The sequence below is a fragment of the Oppia nitens genome, unplaced genomic scaffold (genome assembly GCF_028296485.1).
Source record: "Oppia nitens isolate AA-2021 unplaced genomic scaffold, nextdenovo-longstitch-racon4-pilon3 scaffold1_pilon_pilon_pilon, whole genome shotgun sequence".
Classification (NCBI taxonomy): domain Eukaryota; kingdom Metazoa; phylum Arthropoda; class Arachnida; order Sarcoptiformes; family Oppiidae; genus Oppia; species Oppia nitens.
In genome coordinates this window covers 7588755-7611079 of record NW_026533199.1, presented here as the reverse complement: position 1 = coordinate 7611079, position 22325 = coordinate 7588755, and the positions used below count along the sequence as shown (strand labels likewise).

General features: G+C 22.3%; 1 protein-coding gene and 1 long non-coding RNA gene across 2 annotated transcripts; both read left to right on the top strand.

The window, feature by feature from the left end:
- The first annotated feature begins 6094 nt into the window (after positions 1–6094).
- Positions 6095–7288, top strand: LOC128952610 (uncharacterized). Its single transcript, XR_008484445.1, has 3 exons — positions 6095–6189; positions 6776–6908; positions 7216–7288. It is a non-coding gene; the product is annotated as an uncharacterized LOC128952610 (long non-coding RNA).
- A 13430-nt stretch (positions 7289–20718) lies between these two features.
- On the top strand, positions 20719–22000 carry LOC128966491 (NADPH dehydrogenase-like). Its single transcript, XM_054313340.1, has 2 exons — positions 20719–21312; positions 21383–22000. The coding sequence occupies exons 1-2, from the start codon at positions 20782–20784 to the stop codon at positions 21998–22000; spliced, it is 1149 nt and encodes a 382-aa protein (XP_054169315.1). The 5' UTR covers positions 20719–20781.
- Positions 22001–22325: the final 325 nt, after the last annotated feature.

The following is a 22325-nucleotide window of genomic DNA, read 5'->3' as shown; positions in this document are numbered from 1 at the left end:
TTCTTAAGTATAAATTGTTCATAAATTTAGTTATCGATGAAATAATATAAACATCATTTTAATAATATTTAAAGCAAACAAAAATATCAAAATAACTAAAACTACAGTATATTGAAAATTGTCAATCAATTTTTTTATATATTTATTTTCTTATAAATTATGTTCACATTTTTTAAAACATAACATGTAAAGCAATTTTACAGTTTTTATGCCTAAATAAATTTACATATTGTGTGTACATATGTACTGATAATAATAATAATATATCAAAACACGCAATATTACGATAAACGTCAACAAATACGATACTTTAGTTAAAAACAAAATTATATTTAAAACGATACGATATTTAAAAATCATTATATTTTATTATTGTTTATTGTAATAAATATATTTATTAATAGCACACAAAAATGTACTAACTTTAACAATTTAAAACGAAAAAATTGACATTAAGATATTTATTTTATTGTATTTATTGATAAATTAAATCATTTATTTTGTTTTCAAACACAACATTTGAAAAATAATTATTTACTGAATTTTTGATAAGTTTTTTCAATGTTTTCATCACTGACTTCACTGCTTTACACAACTTAGACATGAAATTTAAGTATCATTTCGTGTACAGAATTTTTACGGTATATAAAAAATTCTGTGAATTTTATTGTGAACTTAACTGAAAATACAGAAAGAGATTGAAAGGCGTGAAAACAAATACAAAATCAATACATAATTTATTAGACAATAGTCTGTAACTTAAATAAAATACAAATAAAAACTTACAAATTTAGGACTTTAAACACATACACATTTATACCATTACATATAGAGTAAACAAAAAATATATATATTTATAAGAATCTCTGATATATTTATAGAAAACAAATATATTTATGAATACAAGAAGAAAAAATAAAATATAAATAAATTTAAAATTCAATTTTAAAAATCAAATACTTAATACCGATAAAAATATAACACAAAAAAGAGTTTACATAAAGTTTGCGCTTAAGTGAAACAAATGTTAAACGCAATTATCATTAAATTTTACTCTTCAATAAATTGTTTGCCACTTTATGTTTTTATCAAAAAAATAATAATAATATTTTGCTTAAAATATTTAATAATTTTTATTATTAACAATTTGACAATAATTGCAACTTTAAATCAATCTTCATGAATATTTTACTACAATATTATGCAGTTAATACCAAAAAACATTATGCACACAAATACTGTATATCTATTTACAAATATATACAATGTGTATAATAAGCTTAAATTGTTAGAAAAACTAATGTAATTTTTGAAATATGAAATGCATACAAATATTTTAAGTAAAATATTAAATTTATATAAAAATATATTTATTTATTTATTTTTGTAATATTTAAGTGCAAATATACTTTTTTTACTACAGTTATGAATTTTTGTACATTATTTGATATTACAATATTTTTTTAGACATTTCTTAGCTATAAATTGAATGGATTATTATTATTTGTTTGTATACACTGTATGCTTATAAATGAGACAAATAAATATTGCTTTTATGATCATGTATTATGTGTCAAATATTTTTGATATAAATATCATATAAAATATTGTGATCTCTTTTTTTCTTACTTTCTATAATATATAAATATAGTGAATGTTTGCTAAAAGAAAAAGTTGTTTTGAATTTTATTGTAAAAATTTATGAACCGTTCAGACAGTAGTTATTGTTACGATTCTATTCTTAAAGCTCTCAAAATTTTTGTTTTTACTGTCATTGTTATGAAAAAGTTATTATTATATTTTGCCAAAGTTTTCTCAATCACTCCTCATTACTACTCAACGAAAATGACTGTCATTTAAGATTTGGGTATATATATTGATGGTGTGATTTAGATATTTTATACTTCAATTGCAAAGTTTTTCTAAAATTATATCCATTTATACAAAAACCAGACAAAACATTTAGATAAATAAAGTATTTTATCCGTGATATGTGATATATATAATTTTTATACACTACCAGTATATATATATATATATATGTATATACTGTATTATATAATGTAAAATATATATCTTATAAATATTTGTGTAGAAGCAAAACGACTCATATAAAGTAATCATGTTTTATATGTTTTACAATTAATTTATTAAAATTGACTAATAATTCAATTACTATAGTATTTATATTAGTAATGTTTTTTTAAAAGTAAGTTATAGTATGTATACAAAATGTTAATATGATTATAAAACGTATAGTTAGATGAAATTATAGATAAAGACAGGGAATGTTATTCTGTATTTTTAAAAAGATTTAATTCAATTTTAGATACATTTATAAAATAATAGTGAAGATAATAAACATCGCAAACAAAAAACTTCATTACAAATTGAATGGATATATACTTTATTATATATAAATAATATAAAACAAAAATATAATAATAAATTGTAGGAGAAAAGTGTTTATGAAAAATGTGGGCATCAATTATGGGTCACTTATCAAAATGAATTTATGACCACCTTTTACTTCAACCTATCAGTGCCGGCAGTATTTCATAACTGGCACTAATAAAAGCACTGGTATTTAACAATAGGCTGTAATACTATAGTAAATGTTTGTGTCTCTGCTTTTTGGTGTTCATTAAGTTTCGTTCATTTCTTTCTCCTGTAATAAAGTGTTGCCTTCAATCCTATTATAACAACAGACAGTCAACTAATACTTAATCGCACAGACCTTATGGCACAGTTAGGTGGGCTCTATATAAACAGTCTTAAATATTATGTGGTTTCAGTTGTTGTCTTGTATTGTATTTGTGTGATCTACTACTACTGCACAACAATTAATTGCAATTAAAATAACAAATAATAACAAACTCTATAAACCAATTGAACAGTTGACACACACACACAGACACACGTACACACACACAAACACACACACAAACACACACACACACACACACACACACATACATACTTACTTACATACATAGTAGTAAACTTATATTTATGGTATAAAAACAAATAAATTCAAAGGTAACCAAATATTATTTAAAATATTTTACTATTAAAAAAAATTAATATGAAAGATTTAAATGCTAGTAAATTATATTTTTATATATATAATTCAATGCTTACAATTTATCAATGTAAACAGAAATGATAAATAAAGTAATACTTATATTTTTTACTAAATACAGATCAAAATAAATATTAATTTAATCAGTTCATGTATAAGTTAATTAGTGAATAATTGTTGACTTTTTTAATTGTATTTTCAGCAATCATTAGTTTTTTATTTGAGTTTATGTGTGTATTTATGTGAGTTTATGTATATATATATATCAGGGTTAAGTAAGGGGGTAGGGGGGGGGGTAAGGCCAAAATACCCCCCCCTAAGATCGAGAAATTGGGATTTTACCCCCCCCAGACTTTTTGACCAAATGGGAAAAATTGTCGCTTAAAAACGAGGAGAAATGACCCCCCCCTAAAATTTCGGCGCCGAAGGCGCCGAAAATTTTTTTGAGATTTATAAAAATTTTAATTTTAGTTAATACTATTTTAGTAAGTGTTTTTATGTTTTTAAAATTTATATGATTCTAATTATTGATTAAAAATAAGTAAAAAAGTTAAAATAACGTTAAAACTCATCAAAAAATAACATAATTTTACTTAAAATATTAAACTAAAAAGTTAAAAAATACCAATTTGTTGAAAAGAATAATCATATTACAATATAAATAGAAGTTTGAGATAGTTTAAGAAGTTAATAAAAAAATAAATACTTATATTACAAGGTTTTTATTAATAATTTTTAAAATTTTAACTAAAAAATTTAAAATATTTTTAATTTTATAATTAGTATTCAATCAGTATTTACATAAAAATAACATTAAAAAATAAAAATATATATCTATAAACTATAAGCATTAAGTATTATTTAAAAAATTATTTTAAAAGTTAAAAATTACTAAAATACTAAAAAACTCAGTGTATCATTAATGCCTTTATCACCTATTTTTAAGTATTTAATACATTATTATTTTATTTTTTGGTAAAATTTAAGTTTTTATTAATTTTTAAAATTTTTTTTTAAAAATATTTATTTTTGTTAAAATTTAACTTTTTTTTATTTTTGTTAAAGTTTTTTTTAGTATTTTTGTAAATTTTACCTATTTTCCTGGGAATTTATACGGGAACTTATGGGAATTTTATCGAATTTACATGGGAATATTCGGGAATTTAAGGGAATATTAGGGAATTTTCTCTTGACCCCCCCCCCCCCCTTGATTTTGGATTTTTGAAAAAATTGCCGTTTAAAAATGCAATAAAAATCTTACCCCACCCAATACCCCCCCCAAGATTTTTCGAGAATTTTGTAAATTTTACCCCGGTCTACCCCCCCCTAAAATCCAAAACCTTGCTTAACCCTGATATATATATATATATATATGTGTGTGTGTGTGTGTGTGTCAGTGAAAGTAAAAATAAGCACTTTTTCTCTATTGAGAAATGGGAACAAAACATTTGACAAAAACAAAAAATAATATTAACACAAATTGAGCGCAAAAATGGACAAACATTTGTATTATCCATTGGTCACCACTTTTTTGTGTCACAAATAATTGTTGTGAATCACAATTTACTGTAACATTAGATCGGTTGCAATTGATATACAATATCCATATAATTTCACTGTTTTTTGTATTAGTTTTTTCTGGAGTTTTTTTTACTTTTTCTTTTGTTAAAGCATTTTATGTGCAACTGTTTTCCCAATTTAATGCTAAAGATGGATGCAATTAACAAAATTATTATTAGCTTACGCTCTGATAATGTTTGTCTACAAAATGATCTAGGTCATTTGTTATAATTTAAAAAAGCTTTTTGGTTAATTAGTTAATTATAATGAGTTTTACTGTTGTGTGTATACAAGTTATACTAAACATTGCAACTATTTTACATACATTTAGACATTGAATGTATGTGTTTGTGTGTGTTTTGATATCACACACTCACCACACAGACAATGTGTGTTATCATTGGGATAGATCACTTGGGCCTGACATGTGATAGGAAAGGGAGATCAATGGGAAAAGGATAGGTTGTATGTGAGCTGTGAAAGAGTGAGAGTCAGAGAAAAAAAAACAATTACTGAATGCCTATTCAACTACTAAATGACACACAAATCGATGCATTCAATTAATGTTTGTGTCATTCAATTTGTTTCGTCAGTATTTCCTACGACAGCAAAATTAAATACTATTTTCTTTGCTCTCTCTCTCTCTCAATCTTTCTATCTATCTTTACTCTTACCCACTCTTTCTCTATTCGTCTATCTTTTTACTTATTCCTATTGTCTCTCTCTTTCTCTCTCTCTCTCTCTCTCTCTCTCTCTCTTTCTCTGTCTATTTTTTCTCTCCATAATATCTATTTAATTCATTAATTTATTTTTGAGCTCTAAATAACAGACTACACACAAAACTTTGTTAATATCATAAGTCCAATGAACGGACCGACCGATAGAGATTAGACACGAATTGTTTGATTTTGTGAGAAACAACTACTGTATTACAGTGTGTATCAGTAATTTGTATGGCAATCAATGGTTTAAATGTGAAACCGATAAAACAAGAAAAAATAATAATAGAAAAATAGGAAAAAAAAAGTTTAGACAAAACAAAAAATATGTAGCAATTAATTTGTCTGCCGTTTGTTTTCATCAGTTTTGTGTCCATTGTTTTCACACAACATTTGGATTAAAGACACTGTATTTCTCATATATAGTTTATATATTGTATATATTGTGTGCAAAAACACATATAATTGTTTTTGCATTGTCTTTAAGTGGTCGATCAGAGATACAAATAGACAATTGATAATAAATTAAATATCTTTCTATTAATTAATTACATGTCATTCCTCTCTTTCATATAATTTTCTATTGTCTTATCTCATGTGACAGATATATCGTGTATCCGATTGGTGTCCCTCAATGTGCCGGCACAGGTCAAGAAGGGCAGTGAAGTGCAATTGTCGTGTTTGTATGACTTGGGAAACGCATCGCTGTATTCATTGAAATGGTTTTACAGGAGTCATAAGTATCCCGAAGAACAGGAGTTCTTTAGGTATACTCCTCGCGGAAAACCTGTCAAACAGGTCTTCCCTTTGGAAGGCATTAACGTTGACGTAAGTGTTGACAGGATTTTGACAATTTAAATGATATTTAGTTGCTATTCATTTGACACAATCAAGTTTTGTATTAATTGTCTCACGAACTTAATATTTAAAAAAAAATCAACACATCATTTGATCAACAAATTAAATAATTATTTTGAGTTTATTTTATTAATTAAATAAAATTATCATAAAGGTTATAGCATTTAATTTATAGTACTAAGCAAAATGAAATAATTTAATTATTAATAATTTGTAAGTTATTAAAGATATCATCAAAAACAAAAATAATTAACTTTATTTTTTGTGCATTCAATTATATTTAGTGTTAATTTATTATAATAATTTATAATTATAATAGGTATATTTTATGAAATAATGGGCATTTAATTTATTTTCTAAATAACTTTTTAAATAGATACTAATTTCATATTAATAAAATAAATTATAACATTTATGTTAATCGTTTAAAATTTAATTACTCTTTTTTATTTTACACATAAGTTATTAGATAACTATATTTATTTAAAAAATAATGGAAATGTCTTTATAAACACCAAAAACATTAGATGTTTAATATATGATTAATTTTTTATAGTTACATAAGTCTGAAGGCGGAACTGTATTGATTAGTAGTATTAATATGAGAACCGGCGGTAACTACAAGTGCGAGGTTAGCGTCGAGGGAACCTTTCAGACGGTGGCCGCAGAAAAGCTAATGACTGTCGACCGTATGTCTCAATATTTGTTTTATTTATTATATTTTTACTATTTTTAACTATTTTTAATGTTATCTAAAAGTTAAATATGTGATATAATAATTTTAATTATAATTTTTAAAAATATATTATATTTTTATTTTTGTCAATCTATTATATATTTAAATACAAATCCTTATTTCTAACAGTAATTCATTTATACTGTATATATATATATATAATAACTCACTTTACTATATAAATCATAAATATATATTAAAGTAAAATTATTATTATTATTATGAATATTATTAATAACATGATTTATTGGATATTATAGCTAACAGAGCCATGTCCTTAGTATCGAAGCAAATGTTGGACACAAATAAATTATTGGTAATCTTTGTGTGGATAGGGTATGCACAGCACCGTTGGCAGCAATTGGCACCAGTAGTGCATTCATCACTTTTTATTATTGCAATCATCACATTCTTTGTACAATATTTAGTACTGATATTCAAGACATCAATAATACAATTATTATTCAATGGATTATTCATTTACTTTGGCTATCAATCATTATATATTACATGAGAAATGTTTCTTCATTTTAAATATATTTATATAAATTAATTTCATAATAACATAAATAATATTCATAATTAATGTAAATTTTATTATAATAATTACAATTTGATGTATACCTAATATTTCATTTCTATAAAAATATACTTCTCATTTAATATACATAAATTTAATATTATGTAAATATATCAAATATAATTGTATGTTACTTTATATGATTTATTATACTAAAATGTTTACTTATATATATTAAATGTTTTTTTATAATTATGTGTGAAAAATTATTTATTTCTTTAATATTATTATAAATTTTAAATAATTGCCAATTAGCATCAAATTTATAAGTAATTTTCATATAGAGTAGTATTTCTAAAAAATTATAATTACAATTATCAATGATTAAACATTTTTGTGCTTTTTATTTAATGTTACTATTAAATACTGTTAATATTGTGTTTATACTGTTTTAAAGGTAAAAATTAGTACAAAACAGCATTGATTATAGTATAGCAATAATGAGAGCGATAAATATAATTATTACTACCATTTGAAAGTACTTAACAATTTCATTAATTAAATATTATCTAAAAACATATAATAAATAAAAATGGCTATACAAAAATCATAATAAATCAAAATTATTTAATATGAAAAATAAATACAGTATTATTATTTTGTAAACTCCAATATAACTTTTATTTGTGTAATTTTCTTACACAATATATAAAACAGTTTATATTATATATCTTTAAATTATATTCAATTTTTCTACATTTGTTTAAAAGATTTTGTTAAGTCCCATATGTTACTAAACTAGTTTTTGAAACAAAAATATATAAAATATATTATTTTACTTTTTTAAATTCACAATATATTAAACGAGTTTTTTATTTTACTTAAGAATTTACTTTTTTATTATTCAAAAGTTGTGATGCGATCGCAAACATATGTTTTAACGGTTTGAACACTAAATACTAATTTGATTTAATTTTTTTCTTTAAAAAAATCCCATCTATTTAATGATATACTAATATTTATTATAATAATGTTTTTTAAATATTTTTAAATAATATTTTTTTAAAAATAATATTTGTGATGTAAATTTTTTAAACATTCAGTAAAAAGTAGTAAAAAAATAGATTGTAATTTCATAATTGTAAGTTTTATGTTAATAATTTTTATGTTATTAAAGAAATAATTTTTATAATATTTCTCAAATTATATTTTTGTTGTTTCAAAATAGATGAGTAAATAGAAATTTATATACTAAATTTTTCTGAGAAAATTGCTAGTAAATTTCTATAGAAATTTAACTTTATTATTATACTATGGAATCCCCATATCTATAGCTACTGTAATACTGTTTAATATATTGATAAGACAATACATATATACAGTACATACAAATGGGATCTATATAAAAAAATTATAGTTTTGTAAAATTTTATTAATCATTTAATAATTTTTTTAATATAATAAAAAAAGTTAATTTTTTCTTTAATTACTAATTTAAAGACTAATAATAATAATATTTAACTATTATTTCTAATCAAAATGTATTATTACAAGATAAATAATATCGATAGAACAAAATTAACATGGTCATTCCAGAGATAGAAATTTATTTTAGAAACATTCTAGAAATTTCTCTATTATTTTAGGAATTTCTCTTTTTCCAAACCAAATCAATCAAATCATAACATTAATAGATTTATTAAATAGATTTTGGTATTTATTGTACATATTTAATGATAAGTACAATATTAATATTATTAATAATCTAGATTAATTATGTGAATTTTTACTATTTTAAAAAACAAAAATATTTAATAATAAAACCATAAATAATAATTACAACAACAACAACAAAAAGCAACAATATTTTGTGTTATTATTATTATTTATTATTATCATATGTTATATAATGGATTTGCAAATACCAGCAAACATATAGTGTTGTATAGAAAAGCAAACAAAATAAGCCACAAATTGACTGACATATTGAGTTTCACTTTTCATTTTTCACATATTTTTTTGAATATAGATTTTATACATATTTTTCTTTAAAAAAGCAGCAAAAATAATATGAATAAATAAATAGAGAGAAAAATTGATTTTCACTTCGCTTTTGAAAACAAGTAAATAATGTGTCAAAAGTAAAGAAGAAGAAGAAAAAAAACGAATGAATAAGTTTGTGATTTATAGCCAAACAAAAGGATCGACGAGTGATTCAAACTATTTTTTTGAATATATAATATCAACCAATATATGTGTGAAATAATAATGTTTTCAGTGATTATATCAACAACAAAAAAAAATAGAAAGAAATAAAAAAGTTTTGCCTTCAAGATTTTAATATTAAAAATTGTATACATTTTTTTAAAAAAATTATTTTATAAACTACTATATATATATATATATATATATATATATATTGATATATTCAGTATATTACAAATTTAATTTGAATATTATATACTGTACTTATATAATATGCATATAATAAAAATCAAAATAAATTGATAATAAGATTTTGTGTTGTGTGTGTAATAATTGAGAAATTTAGAAAAATATTTTAGTACTGCTTTTATGTGTTGGTAATCAACCAAACAGTTTTTTTTGGTAAGCATTTAATTTTAATAAACACTTATGTATTCAAAAGTCATTCAAACTTAAGAGTAAAGAAAAAAAAGTTTATAAAACTGTTTGTCTATTAAATAAGTGAATAAAACTGAAGAGAGAATTATTATAGTCGCGAAAAAATAGTCGTTTGCATTACAAACAAACAATTGTCCACTAAATTGGTTTCACAGAGAGAAAAATAAGTGCAAAAATGTCGTCATACGTGACATGAACTCAAATGGGCTCATGTATGGCACCTAACCGACTAACTGTACTCTCTATTTGCCACACAAGTGCTTCATGTTGTAAATGGACACAAAAAATTGGTTTACTATTAACGATACATACAAGTCATTGACTAAACATTGTTTGTATGTTTAAAGACATTGCTATCTCTTATGTAGTCTTAAGTGACACAAGAATTAACACAAGAGTACTGTTTATAATTGGCATTCATTTACAAACTAATGGCTCTTCAAAATACTTAAATCTATTTTATATGTAATAACAGATAGATTTTTAGACAAATATTAATTTAAATAAAAAATATGTAAATAATAGACAATTGACTTAATAAATAATCTAATATTTAAGATAAAATATGATAAATATATTTTTTGAGAGTATATTTAAAAAATATTCAATAGTTTTTATCTATAACTCTTTAAAATTACTATAAAACATTAAATAGAAGAAATTTATATTTTTATAACGGATATAAACTCTATTATAAATATAACGATAAAAATATGTCATATAAATGTCTAATCAATCATTTTTTTGCTGTGAATAAACTCTATTTTTATATATAATATTTCATAAAATAATAAAAATATAAACAAAAAAAAGTTACATGGTTAGGTTGACCTGAAATACCTTTAAAAGTATATAAATTGATATTTTTTTAATATCACAAAAATATATGTAATCAATATAAATTTAGCATTTAAATAAAACAATTACTAATAAATTTATTTTATTTGCTCAATTTATATGTATGATATATTTATTTATAAATAATAATCAAATACAAAATTATTAATATAAATAATAATAATAAAATGAAACAGATAAATTTTTAATTAAATATTAAAAATAAAATATTTATTAAAAATTTTAATCAACTGTAATGATACTATTTAAAAAATTTAGGTAAGCGTTTTAATTATTTTATCAAATATAAGAGAATAAATAACATTATATAATATTATACAATATTATGATAAGCTATGCCAACAATATGTTTGTTACACATCAACACAACACTGCTATTTAATAGCAAACAAAAGATTAGTTTCATTAGTGTATAATAGCATTAAGTCCTTACTAGACATCAAATTCATTGGATTATAATTTTCAGTACAAAAATAAATGAAAAAATAGAAATGTGTTTCAAAATATTTTGTGTTGGATTTAGTGCTGTTTTGTAAAGTTTTTTTGTTTTGTATCTATTATTATTATTATAATAGTAGTAGTAGTAGTAATAATAATAATAATCAGTTTTTAGTAAAGGCTTTGTGAAATAAAATTAGATTTTTTACTTTTTTTATCTAACTAATACTACATTATAATAAACAAGTTTGAAATATATTGTATACTACAATAATAATAAAATACACTAAATAGTAATAATAATAATAATAATAACAATAGTAATAATAATAATAATAGTACAAAACAAAACAAAAAAACAATAATCTTAACAGTACTTTATACAAAAACATAAATTTTAAAAAGCAGTACTTATATGTAATAAAACTTTAATAATTATTTACATTTTTAATGCCTAAATTTTTAATATAATTTTTAAAAATATTTTAATACTCTTCAAATTTTTAAATTATACTCTAAGTATTACAAATAGTAAATACATACATAACTATATTTTTTATATTTATAATCAAAAAGATTTAAACAGATTTTAAAATTTAAATATATTACAAAAATGGGTGGTTTTAATGTAGTTGACAAACAATTATTTTTGTGATAAATTATCTCATTTTTTTTGTTTTGAACAGTTTGTGTTCGTATTTTATAAAACAAATATAAATAACTGTAATGTGTTTTATTCACAAACTTCTATATATTATTTATGCTTCAATTAATTATTTTCATTTACTTTTCAAAAACATGTTTTTCAATATAATAATATTGTATTTATTATAATTTTCAATATACAAAAAATTTTGTTCTTTGATTTATGTAATAATAAAAATATTTTTAAACTTTGTTATTTAATTTATATGCATTATATAAATTTCTATACAAATTGATTACCGGTAAACGCATATTACATTAAAGCTATAAATAAATAAAAATTTATAGTATTGCCTGATTACTACTGGCAATACGGTAATGGCTTAAACAACCTGTACTATACATATACTGTAAATATGATATACATATGATATTTATCATTAAGAATCTATGATAGACTTCACATAAACGGAGTATTTATTACTTATCTCTTGCTTTATATTATTCATGTGTTTTTGGCGCTTAGATAGAGAGGCGGATATAAACAGCGAGAGCTATATATTTATGGGTAAAGAATCGTATAAATCATATGCCGGTGTATTTGCATGAGTGCTCTGAGAGTTAGCTAACCATACAGTTAGTTGCTATTGCATTAAATCATATGAGCGCTGCATAAAGCACTGGTATGTCAATGAATGCCTTTAAGCCAAAATATGCATTATATGTTTAGTATAATAAAATGATAGATTGATATCTCAAGTCTCTCTCTCTCTCTCTCTCTCTCTCTCTCTCTCTTTCCTTCACACACACACACACACACACACACACACATACACACAAACCGTTAATATTCAGATTTGTTGTATACCATGGTTTGTAAAAATAGTCACAAAAATATTTGAATATATAGTATTTTTATCATTTTTCTCACTAAAAATATGATATTATAAGCCAATGACGTCATAACCTATAATATAAACACAAAAACTATCATATATTATATATATTGACATATCTGTAAACATTGCTTTCTATTAATATAAAGATAAATAATTTTATATTTATTTGAAATTAATATATTCCTCATTTAGGTTAGAGTATATAACTTATATATTATTATAACGTACTTAACTAATAATCTATTTGTTATAAGCATTTATCACTCATTAGAAATAACTAATATTTGATTACAATTTGATTTAAATTGCAATAGAATTCAATAAAATGTTTGCAATAATAAAAAATATGACAAAAAATTCCAATTCTAACAATGTTTAGTCTTTTATTCAATTAAATATACATTTAATACTATAAATTAAAATTGAATTCATGTGTAACTAATGCTATGTCTTTGTCAAAGTCGCGATTGGATGAGTTAAAGGAGTGAAGAAAGGGAGCCATCCGATCATAAAATAGTGGTTATGCTCTTCAATGACATTCACAACATAGGAACTGACAGTCATTATTGAGAGAGAGAGAGAGAGAGAGAGAGAGAGAGAGAGAGAGAGAGAGAGAGAGAGAGAGAGAGAAAGTAACAATAACTAGCAATCAATCATTTGTCACACCATACCCTATATAGAGCTCATAAATATCGCAGAATTAGTGATTATATAAATGACTAAATAAGTAGACTATAAGACCCTATGTTAGACAGTCAGCTCTTTGGCAATAATATTAAGTAATATTAAACTTGACATATATTTGATCAAATATTTGCTGCAAACTATCATTATATGCAATGTTGACAATATTTCTATCGGGAATATAGGGTTATGAAGTGATTGAAAATTTTGTACAAAAAAATCAATTTGTGTTTTTGATTTGTTGACAATTTTCAGTAAATTTGCAAATAAATTTATAAAATTAAAACGTTGGACATCATATTTTGTTGCTATAAATTACTTTCAGTATGACTACTATTAGTATATATTTTTTATGTCACAAACACACTGTTGTTGGATGATATCATCATTTGTTGAGTATGCCATTAGCACTACTAGTATTTACACAATATTTGCATACAATAATTAAAATAAATATTTATGTAAACATATATATAGTAGTATATTCTATATATAGTACACTATATTCTAAATTTTACATATATAACATTTATGATTTATATACAAAATATTCTTATAGTTAGTTATAAACCAAACAAATGCATATATTATATGAAAAATAAAGTTAATAGTGTGTGTGTTTGTTTGTATGTATGTGTGTGTGTGTGTGTGTGTGTGTGTGTGTGTGTGTGTGTGTGTGTGTGTGTGTGTGTGTGTGTGTGTGTGTGTGTGTGTGTGTGTGTGTGTGTGTGTGTGTGTGTGTGTGTGTGTTAGAGACAGGCCTTTATTGGTATATATTTTTAGACCAAAATCATGATTGAGATTTACATATTAAATATACAGTATTATAATCGTTATATTGCTTAATACATTATATTATTCATACACTGTAAGCTAGATATTAAGTCAGATTAAAAGTTGTCATTGCATTCAATATATAGTCATATCAAATGATAAGGTGTTTCACACGTGAGTATACATAAGATTAAGTAATCGGTGTCTCATAATATGACTCTCATTTTTAGTCACAGACTTGTTTGCAATCTTACAGTCAATCTATTTTCACACATAATTTGCAATTTATATTATAATATGTTTGCGTTTTTGTTTTCAACCATCTCTTCTGTCTGATATACAGAGTATTACAGACTATCAAATATGACTTTTTTGTAGGACACACACACACACACACACACACACACACACACACACACACACACACACACACACACACACACACACACACACAAACTGTTAGACTATCATATCCATGAAATATAGCAACAAAAAATTTTTGTGCTGATATGACATAATTGACAGAAAACTACATTAATCATAAGCACAAAGTTATTAATTCAATTTTTTTATATGAAATACAATAGTCAATAAATAAAGTATTTATCACCAAAAAAAATTTAGATAAATTTCGTTTTAAATTTATTATTTTTGTTACATTAACTTGCTTAATTTAGATTAATTTAGTCTTACTATGATAAATTATACATATATTTTTAAAAAAGCATTTATAAATTGTTTTATTCATTTTTAAATCATACAAAACATTATCTAAAAATATGGGCAACAAATCTTCTTAATATTTGAGTTAATTTTAAATAAACTTAAAGTCAACTATAAAATTATAAAATTGTTATTTTAAAATATAAACTTCGAAAGCATATTATCTCAGAAACTATATATATATATTAAAAATTAAATTTTAATTAAACAAAAATTATTAAATACTTCTTTTCGAAAATTATAATTAATATGATATATTGATAGTTATAAACGTAATTTTTATTTCATTATAATATTATAACTTATAATATTATAATGAAATAAAAATTACGTTTAAAAAATTATCATGTTTGAATAATTAATTAAAAATAGTTTTCTACATAAAACTTGAGATATTAAATAAAATAATTATATAATTTTAACTATTGTATTCAATAATTAATAGTTATTGAATTTAATATGATAATTGAAAAATATCATATTTAAGATCTCAAATTCTATAATAATAAATAATAATTATATTTTATAAAAAAACTAATAAAATATCAAATAATATCAGTCATATACAAAGTAAAATGAAATTGAATGACAATAATTTGTTTTTATTTAATATGTCATATAAACAAAAAAAAATATGTGTTACTTATTTTTTTAACATATAAAAAATACATATTTATATATATATATATATATATATATATATATATATACACAGAATAAATATATTATTTTATAACAATGTACTGTATGTTAAGTAATAATACAGAAACTGAAACAATAACATTAATACTAATAGTATTAATACTAATAAAATATTATATGTTAATATGAAAATACTGTAATATACAAAATAACTACATTTCAAAGTTATTTGCATTTGAAATTCATGAGCGGATTGAAACACACATTAAATGTTAGAAAAAAATATTTTTCAACTAAATTCTGATATATTGTATGTCTTATAAGTTATGCTTTTATATTATATACGACTATAATAATGACACAAAAAGCGGGTAAATGGATGTGAAAAGAGAGAGTCAGTGAAATGAAAAAATAGTTCATTTGATGATATAAAAGACAAAAAAGCAGTTATAATAAACACAATATTGACTTTTTCCCCATATTATGACACATCGACTATAATAATAGTAATAATAATGATAATAGTAATAAAGATATGATTCTTAGTATAAATTTTATTATAACATACAAATATAGAGTATTTACGATATATTATAACTTATAGTATATACTGTATTATATATTATTGTAAAAGCATTGGTTGTTGAGACACCATCTCTATCCTCTTGTATGTCATTCAAATAATGGCTAAAAATAATGAGAAACTATATTTTGTATTAAATTTGTTCATCAGTTTCCCAAAATAATATAAATTTGATGTTTTGGGGGATTTCAAATCAATTTTAATGATTATAATTATAATTTTGATGAAATTTTGAGTTTATTACTTTATTATTATACAGTAAATGTTTTATAATATACTAAAGTATTATTTTTATTATTGAATGGCAACGGATGGATAACTGTTGATAGCATTATCTAACAAATACTAACTAATAATATGTTTTAATAGCATTGAGAGAAAAATAAAGAGTGAAACCTATGATAGCATAAGTTAAATAAGGATTTATATTATTGACAAATTGCTATTCAACTAGATTTATGATAATCTGTTATATTATTTTAGTATTATATACAATATATACAGTATGTATGTACAATGTTTGTAGTTATAGTGCAAATAAAATTTATAATACAAAATTATATAATACTTTATATTAAATATTTATTTATTTAGTTGAACATTACTTTTGTTTTTTATATATATTTATATAAATATAAAGTATATTAATATTTATTTAAGGGAAGTGAACCTTTAGAAAAGGATAGGTTGGGTTCAATTGATTGATAAAATAAAATGCCAAAAATCAATGAAACATATGGTTAGTAACTTAAATGTCATTACTTTGCTAAGTGCACACAAAAAATAGTGTCTGTGATGAGCACATGGACTCCAAGCCCTCGAGTATTAAACAGTATTTTTAGTTGTGTTATGAGGAATGGGAATCCAATGGCCGTACATATACTGTAAAATACACAATGGATTCGCTTATATATATATATATATACATTATATAATGTCTGTCTGTGTTTGTCGCCACTAATATAGAGATACCAAAGTTTGAGACAAAAATAAAAGAAAATATTATAGAAATAGTATTACAGAGAGCACATGGATAATACACTCAGAGAGAGAGAGAGAGAGAGAGAGAGAGAGAGAGAGAGAGAGAGAGAGAGAGAGAGAGAGAGAGATAATGAAGTGATTGATTGTGTTATTATATATAAGAAAATTTCAACAAAAATGAAGAGAGTCTTCATCTTATTTTTTATGACTCTTTCGATCACTTTTTGTATTCAATTTTTGTCGATTCGCTAAACCCGAAGATGTTATTGTAAAATCAATACAATAATTATCAATATTTTAGTTATATATATATAATTTTATTTATACCAAATAGAGAGTATATAAATCTAAAATAAGAAATTGATAAAATTTTTATTGTTTTTTTTTTAAAAGTTATTTAATATTTTGTAAATATTGTGAAAACATAAAACTATTAGTTTAAAATAATTATATTAAATTATTTATAATTTGTAAATGCAATCTAAAATTTTAAATTTATAATTTTATTTATAAATTTTGTATTAGTATTGTATTTTATAAGTACAATGCAATTGACCATAAGGTATGATAAAATACATATATATTTTACAGAATAATCAAAATAAAAGTTTGGAAATTTACTTTTTATTAAATTTTATTGTTTTTATAATTTTTTAGTTGATATTTATTGATACAGAGTTTCCATATGTTTCTATACCTACAAAATACTGTATGATTGAAGCAAAATAAATATCATAAAATCTATAATATATTTTTTATATAACTCACAACATATGAGACAAATTCATAAATCATTTTTTTGTCTGTTTTGTGATTTCACTAAAAAATATCTACTTTTGTTTTGTCATTTAAAAGCTGTGATGTGATCACAAACATATGTTTTAACAGTTTGAGCACTAAATACTATTTTTACGTTAAAATTGCTTTTTGTTTTAAATTTGTATTTTTTCTACACAATAAAAATTCTTAATTTACTTTATATATTAAATATATTTTTTGACTAAAAATAAGAAATTACTTAAATAATGTACATTTAAAAATTAATGCTCTTAAAATAATTTTATACAAAATAAAATAAAAATATTTTAACATATTTTAGTATATTATTAATTCTTAAACAAATAGTTTTTTTTGATGAATAAACGTTATGGTTATAATACAATAGAAACAATAAAATAATAATATAGTAAATTGAATTTACTAATCATAATCACACCAAATGTGTCCCCAAAATGAAACACAAATAAAATATTAATGATTATTATAAGTGAAATAAATGACAGTCTTTTATTAATATCTTTTATTATACGATACACTAACGAAACACTGAGAAATATTTAGTTTATATGTAAACTAAAATACCGTATAAATAAAATGTTTAAAAAATGCTTTTATTATATTAGAAATACTATAAATATTAGTTTTTGTTTATTAAATAGCTTTATTGAAATTCATATTTTGTTTAATATAATGTCTCTTTATTTTGTTTATCAATCATTTCTCAAAAAAGTAAATTCACACTTTAATGTTAACCCAATATATCTATGGTTTAAATAAGTTTCAATCAATTCCTTACGGATTATTTATTTTGACAGTTTTTTTACTAACTTTCAATCATTTGGTTTTTAGTCAAAAATGGTTTTTAATATAAATTTTATGCTTAATTTAAATTTATCATTGAAAAATATTATTTGTTTTTGTTTTTTAATAGTTAATATTGTTTAGATAATACTGTATATACAATATATTTAAAAACATTTTTAATATATATATTATACACTGTATAATATACATTATACAACGTTAGTTGCAGTGACTTCCGCATACAATACAAAATATTAAKATACATATAAAATAGTAATATAAAAWATTAATTAAATAAGTTTTTTCAATAATTTTTAAATTTTTAATCATATGCTCAATAATAATATTAAATCTTTATGTTATATATTTTAATGTTAATTCAATTGATAAAACAAATAATATAGTACAAATTGTATTTCGATTTTTTTCAAATACAGTTAATAAGCTTAATTATTATAACAAAAATAAAATATTAAAAAATAAATTTAAATTTAATAAAAACAAATACATAATAATAATAAAAAAACAAAAAACTAAAATGCAAATTATTAAAAATAATAATCGTATTTATATATTTTTAAAATTTATTAAATACTAATATGGAGATTTATAATAAATATTATTGTATTTCTATAATCGGATTTAATAAAAAAATAAAGTTTTTATTTGCTTATAGTTATAAAATACCTATTTAAAAAATTTTAAAAATATTTGTAATATTAAAGCATTAATTAATTTTTTAATATATAATAATTTATATCTTTATTGTCGTACATACTTATCAATAATTAGTTTTTTATAACAAAAATTTTGCAATCAATTTACCGTATTTATGCTTTTAATATTATAAATAATAGTAATTAAATTAAATAGATAATCATATTTGAAATGTATAATATTTTAATATTGTTTTATGTTACATAAATTATTTAGATAATATTAATAATGTCCAATTAATTAATTTTATGTATACATTTGAAATATACTGTAAATTAAATTTACTATTGTTTAAAATGTTAGCTTTAGTAGTGTCGCCTATCAGTTACTACAAAAACAATAGTTTCAAGTCATTAATTAGCARCAATTGGTTAACTAAATTATTATTATTATCATATTATATATCTTAAAATATTTTAATGCTAATAATTATTTACAAAACAATGTATTAAAATAATTATAAGAATAAGACAAATATGATTAAATAAATTTTTAAAAATTATTCATCTAAAAAAGATTTTATTCAAAAAATAGCTAAACATTTATAAAATATATAATTTTGTCAATATTGGAATATTAGTAAATACAAATTATTATTAATAATAAAGAAAATTATTAATTGATTAAAATAAATTATTGTAATATTATATTATTGATATGTCAAATAAATGAATAATCATAGTGTATAGTAGATAAAATATTTATTGTAAAAAATAATGTTACATTATAACAACAATCTTTAGCATATACTATTGCGGTTAATCAACAATAAAATTACAAAAAAAATAATTATTATTATAAACTATACTTATAAATGAAATATTTTATAGTATATATTACTATATATAGTAAATACATATATTAATTATCTGTACCTTTATATACAATATATATATTACACTTAAAGTATTCTTAGACACAATGTGTTTAATGTTATCAAATAATAATTAATATAAGCATTAAATTTAAGAACATATTTAGTGCACTTTTATTTCGATAATAATAATCACATTTTTGTTTCAAATTTTATATAAAAGAATAGAAAATTTTCAAATTATAATAAATCATTATATTTTCAATTCAGTCAATTAAAAGTAACTATTAATTAAATATTGTACTGATTTTTTTAAAAACAATGAGTCCATCAAAGAAGTCGTTACTATTCTCTCCACTAACCATAAGAGGAGTTACTTTGAAGAATCGTATAGTTGTGTCACCGATGTGTCAGTACATGTGTGAGGACGGTATGGTTAACGACTGGCATTTAGTAAATTATGGATCGTTTGCTACGGGAGGGGTCGGATTGATTGTAGTTGAAGCTACTGGTGTTGAAGCCAGGGGTCGTATAAGTCCCGGTTGTCCCGGTTTGTGGAAAGACGAACAGATTGAGCCGTGGAAACGGGTGACCTCTTTTCTGAAGACACAGGGATGTGTGGCCGGTATTCAGATAGCACACGCCGGTAGAAAGGCCAGCACTTTGCCGCCATGGATTGGCAGGGATTCAATTGACGATAAAGATGGTGGTTGGCCTACAATAGGTCCCAATGCTGTAGCGTTTGGGGATCGGGCGGATAAAGTGCCAAAAGAAGCCACAGTTGAAGATATTGAGGAAATCAAGAAATCGTTTGTCTCTGCCTGTGAACGGGCGGTCAAAGCGGGGTTTGAGGTAATTATTTAACTAATAAATAATACTTTAAGACAATTGAATCTAATTATATGTTATTTTTAATAAATAGGTTATAGAGTTTCACTTCGCACACGGATATCTTGTTAGTACATTCCTGTCCCCCATAACTAACCAAAGAACAGATAAATATGGCGGTAGTCTTGAGAATCGTATGCGTTTGGGACTTGAAATCGCCGATAGTGTCCGCAAAGCATTGCCGCAAAATATAGTTATCGGCGCAAGAGTTTCGGTCACTGATTATGTGGAAAACGGTTGGGATTTGAAACAAACGATTGAATTTTCCAAACAACTAAAGAAATTGGGTCTGGATTTTGTTGATTGCAGTTCTGGTGGTATCGTATCGACTGTTAATTACGGCCCACTGAACACCAATGAAACGCATCTGACCGCTGCGGCCGCCGTCCAAAAGGAGGTCCAAATACCGACGGCAGCCGTTGGCAAAATTATTGACCCTTTGTTTGCCGAAAAGATATTGCAAGACAACGGCGCTACTCTTATATTTATTGGTAGGGCTTTCCTCAATAACCCCCATTGGGTGTATACAGCGGCCGATGCCTTAGCCGATGAAAAATCATTCAAATATCCGAATTCGTATAACTGGTGTATCGGTTGGCAAAATGGAGGCAAATGGAGGAAAGAAATTAATACCGATAAAAATAATAACTAATCAATTAATTAATTAGTCAATTAAAAGTATAACTTTATAATATTTTAATTGATTTTTTACTTAATGTTTATTAATTTTTTAATTTAATTGTTTAATAAAGATTAAATTTATTATAAAAAATAATAGTGTATTGATTCAATTATTAAATAATAATATTGTTATATGATGTATAATATTGTGTGTAAATTAATAAATAAAGTTAACAATGATCAGTAGTAATAATTAAATGTAAAAACATATATTTTTCTAATTCCTATATAAGTGCAAAAAAATAAAACAAGAAATATACATGAATTTAATTATGAAATTAAAAAATATTATAACT